Source organism: Manihot esculenta, chromosome 11, assembly GCF_001659605.2.
Source record: "Manihot esculenta cultivar AM560-2 chromosome 11, M.esculenta_v8, whole genome shotgun sequence".
Lineage (NCBI taxonomy): Eukaryota > Viridiplantae > Streptophyta > Magnoliopsida > Malpighiales > Euphorbiaceae > Manihot > Manihot esculenta.
This window is the reverse complement of record NC_035171.2, coordinates 8,646,809-8,656,931: the sequence shown is the minus strand read 5'-3', so window position 1 is coordinate 8,656,931 and position 10,123 is coordinate 8,646,809. Positions and strand designations below refer to the sequence as shown.

Here is a 10,123-nt window from a genome sequence, read left to right as displayed (position 1 = left end):
AAAGAAACTCCTAAAAATAATAGCCACTGAAACCTTTATTGAATAAATAAATTTAATTTTAAAATTTTGATATCTAATTTATAAATATAATTATTTATATTTATATTGTTAATACATAAAAATAGTGATTTCATGAAATACATAAAATATCATAGAAGTTTTTTAAATATTTAAATTTAAAATTATTATAAAATATAAAAAAAATAATTCACTTTAAAAAACTTTAAATTACATTTTATTTTTCCTTTAACTAAATACTAATTTTAATATTAACATTTCATTTAATAATTTATAAATATTATTAAAATATATAAATATTATTATAATTATAGATAATATTACATATATAAAATAAATAATATAAATTATAAAAATATATTTAAAAATTAATTATATTTTCTTAATAAAACTTAACTATAGAAACTATGAAAATATAAGAATTATTAAAAGTCATTCAAAGTTAATAAAAATTATAAGATATTTTTAAATTAATTTACAGTATTATTTAAATATTATATCTATATAAAAAGTTATATTTAAATTTTAATATATTTTATTATTTTTATTATTTATATTATATTGTAATAATTTTTTTTAAATATATTAAAATTTTTAAAAAAATTTTTAATATTAAAATTTAATTTTTACTTAATGAGAAAACAAAATAAAAGATATAAATGTCTATAGTTTTGATTGATATAAAAAATCTCTTAGTTTACTATATTAAATTTTAATTTTAATTTTTTTACAATTTTAAATGATACTTTATTTATTTTATAAAATTATTTTATTTATTTATAACAATATAAATTATTTATAAATTAAATTATTAAAATATAATATTAAAATTTTTTATTTAAAATCTTAACTAAACATTTATTAAAGATTTTACTATTTCTTTTATAAAAATTTAATAGTGTTAAATTTTAAATTTTTTGTGTCTTTTTTAATAATTTGAAGGGTTAAATGATTTATATTATTTAATAGGTTTTAAATGATTTTTGATAAAAAAATTATTTATTAAAAATAAAATTAAAAAATTAAATTATTAATAATATTAAAATTATAAAACTAAATTATTATAAAAAAAATTAAATTATTATAGTTTAATGGTGAACAATAAAATAATTACTTAATTAATATAATATAATTTTAAAGATTATATTATGAATTTTGTTAAAATTATTAGTTATATTTTTCTTAAATAATATGAAAATGGAAGTAGCATTTTGCTTGGAAGCATCGGCATGGCATCCATTTCTACCTTTTGATCTTTACACCAACCCGTTTCCACCTACATTCTTAGCTTTCAAATTTCAAGCCTTGGTACCGGCGGCAGGGCTTGATCTCTATTTCAATGGCGAATTACAACCGGGATTTTAATCCCTTCTTGTTTCCTTCTACATCAATCGCTTATTCTCCAGTTTCTTATTCTTCTTCTTCACTATCATCGTCTCCTCCTCCGTCTCAAAGCATATCTTCTACTTTCCAATCTTCATCAAGTCTTCCCCTGTTACCTCCCCAATATTCTTCAAGTTCTGTCCATCCTCCTGCTGGTGCTACTGCCACTGCCGTGCCTATATCTTGCACTGCCTCGGCCGTTGATGGAGCGTTTGGAGCTACCAATATTGTCAAGTCCCCTCTGGTACGTCACACAAAATTCTCTTTTAATCAATTTTACAGTAGTTTATATATGTGTTAAAATTTGTGGAAACAGATTGCTAGCGTGTGATACAGACTTATTATGTTTGTGTTAATAATTTTTTTTTTCCTTGGGAAGGATTCTTCTCCAGGTGGAGAACCTGCTATGGATTTGCGTGATTGGAGAGTTCACTTGCAGCCTGATTCACGACGAAGAATTGTCAGCAAGATGTAAGTTTTCTTTGTATTGTAGGGGACTAAAGCTTTCAAAAATATATATATGTATATGTGAGTTATTATGGATTCTACTTATTGCAGGAGACTCATATTTGATGTCTGTTAGTAGTTGTGATGCAAGTAGCAACTCTTTTTTTTTTTTTTTGAACTGAAGTAGCAACTTAGTTTTCCTAACTGTAAAATTTTACATGCAATGAAAAGGAAAATTTAGGTTTTGGTCTTACAAATGATGATAGGTATAGCAACAGAAGCAAAGTCTGAGCAGGCAGTGGCAGTTAATGGGAAAGAAGTGTAACATTGCCCATCTATGCTAGCAGGACTTAGATGCTTATATTGGGGAGTGAACTCTTTGAAATTTATATGGTTGCTTATTTTGCCTCTCTGTCTCGTAGAAAATTTAAAGTATATTTTGAAGTTAGCAAGTTATAAAGGACGTTCTTGTCCTAAAGATTTTAAAATCTTAACCCACGTTAAAGCAACTTTTTTTCAGAATCTAATAGCTCTATACTTTCCCCATGGTTAGACTGTCTTTCCTGGATCAGCTTCCAAAATTGAAATTTATTAAGATGCATTGCTACTGGCATTTTAATCCTTTTCTTGAGAATACAGCTTATTATGTTCTTGAAATCATAGGTTTTTGTTTGAAATTTAACAATTAAAAGTTTATGCCATACATAATACTGCCACTGTAAAACTACCTTCACTTGAATTCAACTTCTATATTTCATATCTATGACACTCTCTTGAAATGGGTTATGAAAATGAAAGGGAAAGCTCATGTGCGACCAATTGAATCTAAACGTGTGTTATGTTAACAGATTAGAATAAAACTGAAGGTCATGTATTTAATTACTAGGGAGAATGATAACTTCACTATTTAGTTTCCTATTACCCCAAACCCCAAAAAGAGAGGGCAAAGTTATTGACTGTTTAAGTTCTAATCGTTTTAGTCATTTTGATGGCTTGAGTTTTAACTCTGTTAGAATGGTTAACCAATTGGAAATTTTATTTTGCTGCTACTTCAATTATCATGCCAGGTCAATAACTATTAATCTGATGTGTAACAGAGCAGAGACACTAATGAGACACCTTCCATTTTCTGGTGAAGGGGGACTTCAAGAAATCAAGAAAATTGCAGTGAGGTTTGAGGAAAAGGTTTATGATTCTGCCACAAGTGAGGTATTTCCTTGGTGCTTGGGTTTAATGATTTTATCCAATAAGCACATGCATATATCAAACAGATATAGATGGAGGCGTGCATGCTTGCTTGCATGTGTATACTGTATACAACATTTGAATCATTGGATTGTTGACTGAATTAAATATTTATTCTTGAGAATAATTCTCTTTAAAATTGGTCAAATGTTAAAAGTTCTGATCTAATCAAATGTGGAAAGTGCTATAGGAAAAAAAGAAAATTGCTTTTCATCTCCAGGAATGATTCTGGCTACTGTGTATGGATTCATATTGCCTCTCTTTATGATGCTAAGCATACTGCCTCTTGTTCCACCACATTCTATATGCCTGTGTGTGTTTCCATTGATTTTTCACGAGATATAAATTTTTAATTATCTCTGTTTTAGTCTGATTATCTTCGGAAAATCAGTTTGAAGATGCTTACAATGGAGAATAGGACTCAGGATAATGTGCCCAGCTCAGCGCCATCTTACTCTAGTGTCTGTAGCAATGAAGTCCAAGTTCAGGAGGATGGTATTTGTACACTTCAACCCATTCTGTTGCTGTCCCTACTTTTGTGCTTTTAGACTTCAATGGTCGGTGGTCCTTGGTTATTGTAGTATTACATTCTGTTTTCATTTTTAAAGCAAACCATTATCTTATGCAAAACGGACTTTTGTTCTTGATGAAGGGTAACTTTGTCATTTTATGGGTTATTCCTAATTTGAAGGAATGGTTTTGATGTTTGTATTGTCGCTTCTGGAAAAGGTTTTTAGCCCGTGAATTGAAGTGAAGGACTTGTTTTTGTTTGTGTTAGTACTTTATTTTTAAAAATTTTTTCTGCTAAGGTTAGAATCTGATGGATCCCAATAATTTGAGGTACATTGCTCCAGATGGAGAACCTGCAGTAAATATGTGTGATTGGAGAGCTCATTTGCAGCTTGATTCACGGCAGAGAATTGTTAACAAGATGTAAGTGTTCCTTTGTATTGTGGGAACTAAATAGAGAAACATATATAAATATGATTATGCGGATTGCATTTGTGTGATTCAAGTTTGATCTCCCTTATTAGTTGTGATGTAATGTTATTACTTTGTTCTTTTAGAGAGTTCACAGATCACAAAGGACACTCTTGTCCCAAAAATTTAACATCCCATGTTGAAGTGACTTTCTGTGAGGAATTTAATGGTTGTATATTTTATCCACTGTTTGCAAGACGCTGATCATACTCTCTTTCAAACTAATTAGTGCTTGTAATGAAGCTCCTACATGTGTTTTCAAATATTTAACTTTGTAAAACATTTCTTGCTATGTTTATTTTAAATTTGGAATCCTTCCTGTTGTTGAGATTGAGAAGTTGAAATTCTTTCTTGTCATTTCAAGATCAAGTTGTAAGATTTATAATATAAAAGACCTTCCATGTGAAACTACCTTCATTAGATTGAACCTTGGTTCAGTTGTCAATTTTCATGCTGTAGCCAGTCTCCTAAAATGAGGAAAGAGGGGGGAAAAGACACCCATGACCCATGTAAAGCTGTATTCATCAAAGTGAACCTATATTGTCAATTTTCAAATCAATGGATGAGATTGAATATTCAAGTGTGAATCTATTTAGTCGTTTTGATGCTCCATTTTGACTCTGTTCGTGTGGTTTACCAATTGGAAATTTTATCTTGCTGCTATTTTAATCTCCATGGCTGATCAATAACTATTAATCTGATGGGTAACAGAGCAGAGACATTAAAGAGGCACCTGCTATTATCTGATGAAGAGGCACTGCAAGAAATCAAGAAAATTGCAGCAAGGTTTGAGGAAAAGATTTATGTTGACGCCACAAGCCAGGTATTCCTCGGTGCTTCAATTTAATGATTTTGATTATTATTTGTACAATAAGCACATGCCCACACCAAACAGATTTGGTGTGTGGAATATGTGAATAATTGATTTAGATCTTATTCAATATTAAAAATTATGATCTATGGGAAGTGTAAAAGAACAATACAGAAAAGAATTGCTTGGTCTCTCGAGGAAAGATTCTAGCCGGAATGCTAGGATGCTTAGCCTCTTTTCACTGGAAAGATGCTATTATTGAAAAATATGCTGCCTTTTCTTCATCCCACCTCCATGTCTATTTCTCTATGTGTTGCTTCAACTCATATATATATATATATATATATATATATATATATATATATATATTCTCATTATTTCCATTTCAGAGTGATTATCTTCGGAAGATAAGTTTGAAAATGCTTACAATGGAGAGCAAGGCCTCAAAATAGTGTGCCAATTAACAGATTCAGGAGGTAAGAACATGAAGAAGCATTGGTATTTTTCCTTTTACATTTAAATCCAATCCATTGCAGTGCTCTTTTGAACTTCAACGGTGGATGGGTGGATTGGTTTCATGAGAATAACAGTATGGGCGGCATGTCTCGCGAAAAAAATCATCCGAGAATGGTTCAGGACTTGCTGCCAATTTGAGCCATCCTCATGTAGGACTAGAAAATTGATGCACAAAACATTATCATCGTCTTTGTCCAACAAAGATAAACAATTCAAAATTTTACCCATGTTGTTCAATTATTAATGACTGCAGGTTGCTAATGCCGCAAGCTCTGCAAGGTGACTATGTCTGCTGCAAAGTGCAATAAGGTTTGCTGATTTTCCCATTGGAGAGCAGGATATTATTACAGCTTTTCTTGTTTCAATTTTTGGAATAGATTTCTTACGTATTACAAATGGATTATTGTTGGGGATTGCTTTTTCTATCAACTCTATTTACTGCTTGATCTGTTCATATGCATATCGTATTCGCTGTATAACATGGAGGAGGTTCTATGATCCTTTAAATATAAAATGATCTTGTACTATTTCACCAGTTTGAGCCATGTGCAAGTATTTGTATATTTTCATTATTGTTTGACGAACATAAAATTAAACTATCTTGTGAGGTGCTTGAGGAGGAGGAGGATAAAAAAAAGAGTGGCTACCGAAATGTTTTTAAGGTTTAAATTCAAATCAAATTGAAATATTGAAGAATCAAATTGAAAAATTAAATTAAATCGGTTTGATCTAAGTTTTTTATTTTAATTGTTGAATGCTGGCCAACCCTCCTATTGATTTTAACTGTAAATTATTAAATTGAAATTGATATTCAAATAATTAAATATTTAAAGGTCACACTTGATAGATATGATTGTAAATGAATCGAGTCAAGTTGAAATTTGAAAAGTTTAAACTTGATTTATTATTAATTTTTTCGAGTTTGAGCTAAATTTAAATTTTACTCATTTTAAATTCAAGCCAAGTATTGAAAAGTTCAAGCTTGATTCATTTAGGTAAGTCGACTTTTTATCGAATTTAGTCTCGAATGGTTTATAAGTATTCAATACTTTATTTATATGTATAATGAATTTGTTTAAAACTAATAAGTTTAAAATTACAATAATTTTAGTTAAATAAATATATTTATAAATTAGTTAATAAATTTATAAAAATGCGTTTTTAAATTTTAACAATTCAAATACATATAAGTTTAAAAGTGTAATTAAATTATATAGAGTTAAACTTTAGAAACTTTAGGTTTGGCTCATGAAAGTATACGTAGGGTTTGAGTTTATTTTTCTTATGATAATAACTTAAGTTATTTACGAGACTGTATACGAGTGTGCTCATGAACTTGGAAGCAATCGAATTCATGAGTCTTAACGAGATGAATATTATGGAGTTTAAACTTGACTCATTTATCAAACGAATCTAAAAATTAAACTTGAATTTAATTCATTTAAAAATTGAGTTAAATTTAATTAAATTTTTATGAAACTGAATTTCAAATAGCTCATAAATAATTTAATTTATTTATGCGTGTAGATACGATTATGAGAATAATATTGGTGACTTCATCGTTATTTTGTTTAAAATAAAGTAATAGTGAGTTTGTTATCAAAATAAATCAAACTCTGAAAGAAATTATAATTTACTCATTTTTTTTATAAAGTGAAACTATCTTTTATAAATCAATCATATAACAAAAACTCTATGATATTAATAAAAAATAAAAATAATTTAAAAGAATATACAAACGTAATACTTTATTAAAATTTTCCTTAAAAAATAAAATCTACTATATTTGTATTTTTGTTTTATAAATTTATAAAAATAATATATATATTTTTGTAAAGTAATTATTTATGAGAAACTTATTAAATTGATGAAAAATAGTGATATTTCAAAATTTTTATAAATAATAGAAAAAAAAATTTCAATCTATCATAATGTTGTTAGTTTAATATAATTTATTATATTTATTTATAAAAATATTTATATATTTAAAAAATCATTTTTTGTCAATTGACATTTTTTATAAAGTTTTGTCAATTAATATTTATAAAAATATTATTTTTTATAAAATAATAAATATTATTTTACATAAATTATAATATAAAAAATAAGATTGCTGTAAAGCTTAGTTTATTTGCATAACCTATTTTAAAAAATTAATAGCCAAGTAAACTTACTTCATTTAAAATTAAATAATAATAGAAACTACACACACATTAAAGTATATACCGAGAGAATTCAAAGACATGTCAACCACCAAATCCCATTTAAGAATTTCTCTTTTGCCAATCAAAATAATAAAAAAAAAAAGATTATTAAAAACAAAATAATCAAATTATGTTTCTTAATGACATTTTCTAGAGCTACAGTTATTCATGCTCCAAAGTTGCATTCTGATCATTGTCCTATTTTTATGAATTGCTTTGGAGTTACAAATTCTTCTGTTCGTCGTTTTCATTTTCAAGCGGCTTGGACAGCTCACAAAGATTTTGTTGATGTTGTTTCCCGTGGTTGGAAGCAAAATACTTCTTTATTTGATAATTTGAAATCAACCAAAGACTCATTAAGCCAATGGAACCGATCTGAGTTTGGGAATATTTTTCATAATAAGCAGAGGTTGATCCGTCGAATTGATGGTGTTCAAAAAAGCTTAGCTATCCGGCGAACGAGAGGTTTAGTGAAGCTGGAATTTAATCTGAGACGACAGCTTGAAGATGTTTTGAAGCAGGAAGAATTATACTGGTTTCAACAATCTAGGGAGGAATGGATTGTTTCTGGTGAGAGAAATACAAGGTTTTATCATCTTTCTACCGTGATTAAACGCAAGAAGCAGCAAATTCTCAAGCTGAGAAATGGGAACAATGTGTGGATTGAAGATTCTAGTCAACTTAAAGAGCTTGCTAGCGGTTACTATCAGGAGCTGTATTCGAAAGATTTGGCGGTTGACTGCAGCCATTTTGTTAGACCTGATGGGCCTGCTCTTTCTTCTTCTCAACGGTTGCTTCTGGATCGTCCTTTTTCTCATGATGAAGTATATGATGCTTTGCGCCTTATGTCTCCTTACAAGGCTCCAGGACCCGATGGTCTACAAGCAGTTTTCTTTCAGAAATCTTGGTCTGCGGTAGGTTCACAGGTTTCAGCGTTTATTATTGAGGTCTTGGGCGGGAGGGAGTTTCCAGAGGAAGTTAATGAAACGGTGCTGACTCTTATTCCTAAAATTGCTTGTCCAGAATTTATTTCTCAGTTCAGACCAATTAGCTTATGTAACGTGATCTATAAGCTTGTTACAAAAGTGTTGATTAACAGATTGAAAGATGTTTTGAGCTCTCTCATTGGATTGGAACAAATTAGCTTCGTTCCTGGCCGACAAATTATTGATAACATTGTGGTGTTTCAAGAAGTTTTGCACACTATGAGAACGTCTAAGCGGTCAGGGGGTTTTATGGCGATTAAAATTGATCTTGAAAAGGCTTATGATAGACTAGATTGGGATTTTATTCAGTGGGTGTTGGGTTCTTACCACTTTTCCGATGCTTGGATTTCTAATATTATGAATTGTGTTAGAACATCTTCTATGTCAGTGTTATGGAATGGTGAGAAGTTAGAATCTTTTAAACCGACTCGTGGTGTGCGACAAGGCGATCCAATGTCTTCATATCTTTTTGTTATGTGTATTGAACAACTTTCGAGAATGTTTAAACAGCTTGTTCGTCAAGGCAGATGGAAGCCGATTCCTATCTCGAGTAATGGTCCGATGATTTCTCATCTTATGTTCGCGGATGATATGGTTTTGTTCGCAGAAGCTTCTGTGGAACAGTTGGATTTGATTTTATCATGTTTGGATGACTTTGCTAAGGCTTCCGGGCAGAAAGTGAATTTAGCTAAGTCTTCTCTTTATTTGTCGCCTTTTGTTGATAGTGATTTGGCGTCACTTTTGTCTTCAAGGTCAGGTATTCCTTTGACTGCTGATTTGGGAAAATACTTGGGTGTGCCATCTATTCATGGGAGGATTTCAGTCTCAACATATAGTAGTATTTTGGATAAAATGAGAGGCAGACTTGATGGCTGGAAGGCGAGAGCTCTATCAAAAGCTGGACGAATAACGTTAGTTCAATCAGTTCTTAATGCTATTCCTGTTTTTGTGATGCAGAGTGCTCTTTTACCGATATCGCTTTGCAATGAAATAGAGAAAATATGCAGGAACTTTATTTGGCATGGGAAGGATATGAAGCCAGCTGTACATCTGATTAATTGGGATACAATGTCCTTGCCGAAGCGGTTAGGTGGTCTTGGCATCAGAAATATGCGACAAATGAATCAGGCTCTATTAGGGAAGTTGTGTTGGCGAGCTTACAAGAATCCGCAAGCTTTGTGGGTTAGGTGCCTTTTCAATAAATATGAGTCGGGTTTTGTTCATTGGGAAGTCGCTAAGCGAGCTAATGGTTCAGTCAATTGGAAATCTTTTTATTATGGTTTGGAGCTACTTCGAAAAGGGATAGTTGTAGATGTGAATAATGGGATGCACACTAGATTTTGGCTGGATGATTGGCTTCCGGTTGGGCCTCTTTGGAATTTTGCACTTAAACCGTTGATTGAGTTGAATATGCAGGTTTGTGTTCGATATTTCTGGGTTCCTAATGTAGGCTGGAATTGGGACATTTTAAATTCTCTTCTTCCTACTGATGTCCTTTTATATTTCCAATCAATTACTTTAGTTGATGATAT

At 30.3% G+C, this 10,123-nt stretch overlaps 1 protein-coding gene across 2 annotated transcripts; it reads left to right on the top strand.

The window, feature by feature from the left end:
* Window positions 1-1,216: 1,216 nt before the first annotated feature.
* LOC110625810 lies at window positions 1,217-5,936 on the top strand. Of its 2 annotated transcripts, none has more exons than XR_006352435.1 (8): window positions 1,217-1,645; window positions 1,781-1,872; window positions 2,946-3,057; window positions 3,462-3,588; window positions 3,948-4,026; window positions 4,786-4,897; window positions 5,275-5,550; window positions 5,655-5,936. XR_006352435.1 is itself a non-coding variant. In XM_021771463.2 (8 exons), the coding sequence occupies exons 1-7, from the start codon at window positions 1,358-1,360 to the stop codon at window positions 5,335-5,337; spliced, it is 873 nt and encodes a 290-aa protein (XP_021627155.1). In that variant the 5' UTR covers window positions 1,218-1,357; the 3' UTR covers window positions 5,338-5,361; window positions 5,655-5,936. The 2 variants fall into 2 exon arrangements, 1 of the variants encoding a protein (XP_021627155.1); XM_021771463.2 differs by having other exon boundaries at window positions 1,218-1,645; window positions 5,275-5,361.
* The last annotated feature ends 4,187 nt before the right edge of the window (window positions 5,937-10,123 follow it).

Bases quoted from the DNA above. Each gene is read 5' to 3' on its own strand.
- LOC110625810 (XM_021771463.2), top strand. From the start codon at position 1,358: ATGGCGAATTACAACCGGGATTTTAATCCCTTCTTGTTTCCTTCTACA. The intron at 3,058-3,461 runs GTATTTCCTTGG...TCTCTGTTTTAG, and splicing joins ATGATTCTGCCACAAGTGAG to TCTGATTATCTTCGGAAAAT. The intron at 4,898-5,274 runs GTATTCCTCGGT...TTTCCATTTCAG, and splicing joins ATGTTGACGCCACAAGCCAG to AGTGATTATCTTCGGAAGAT.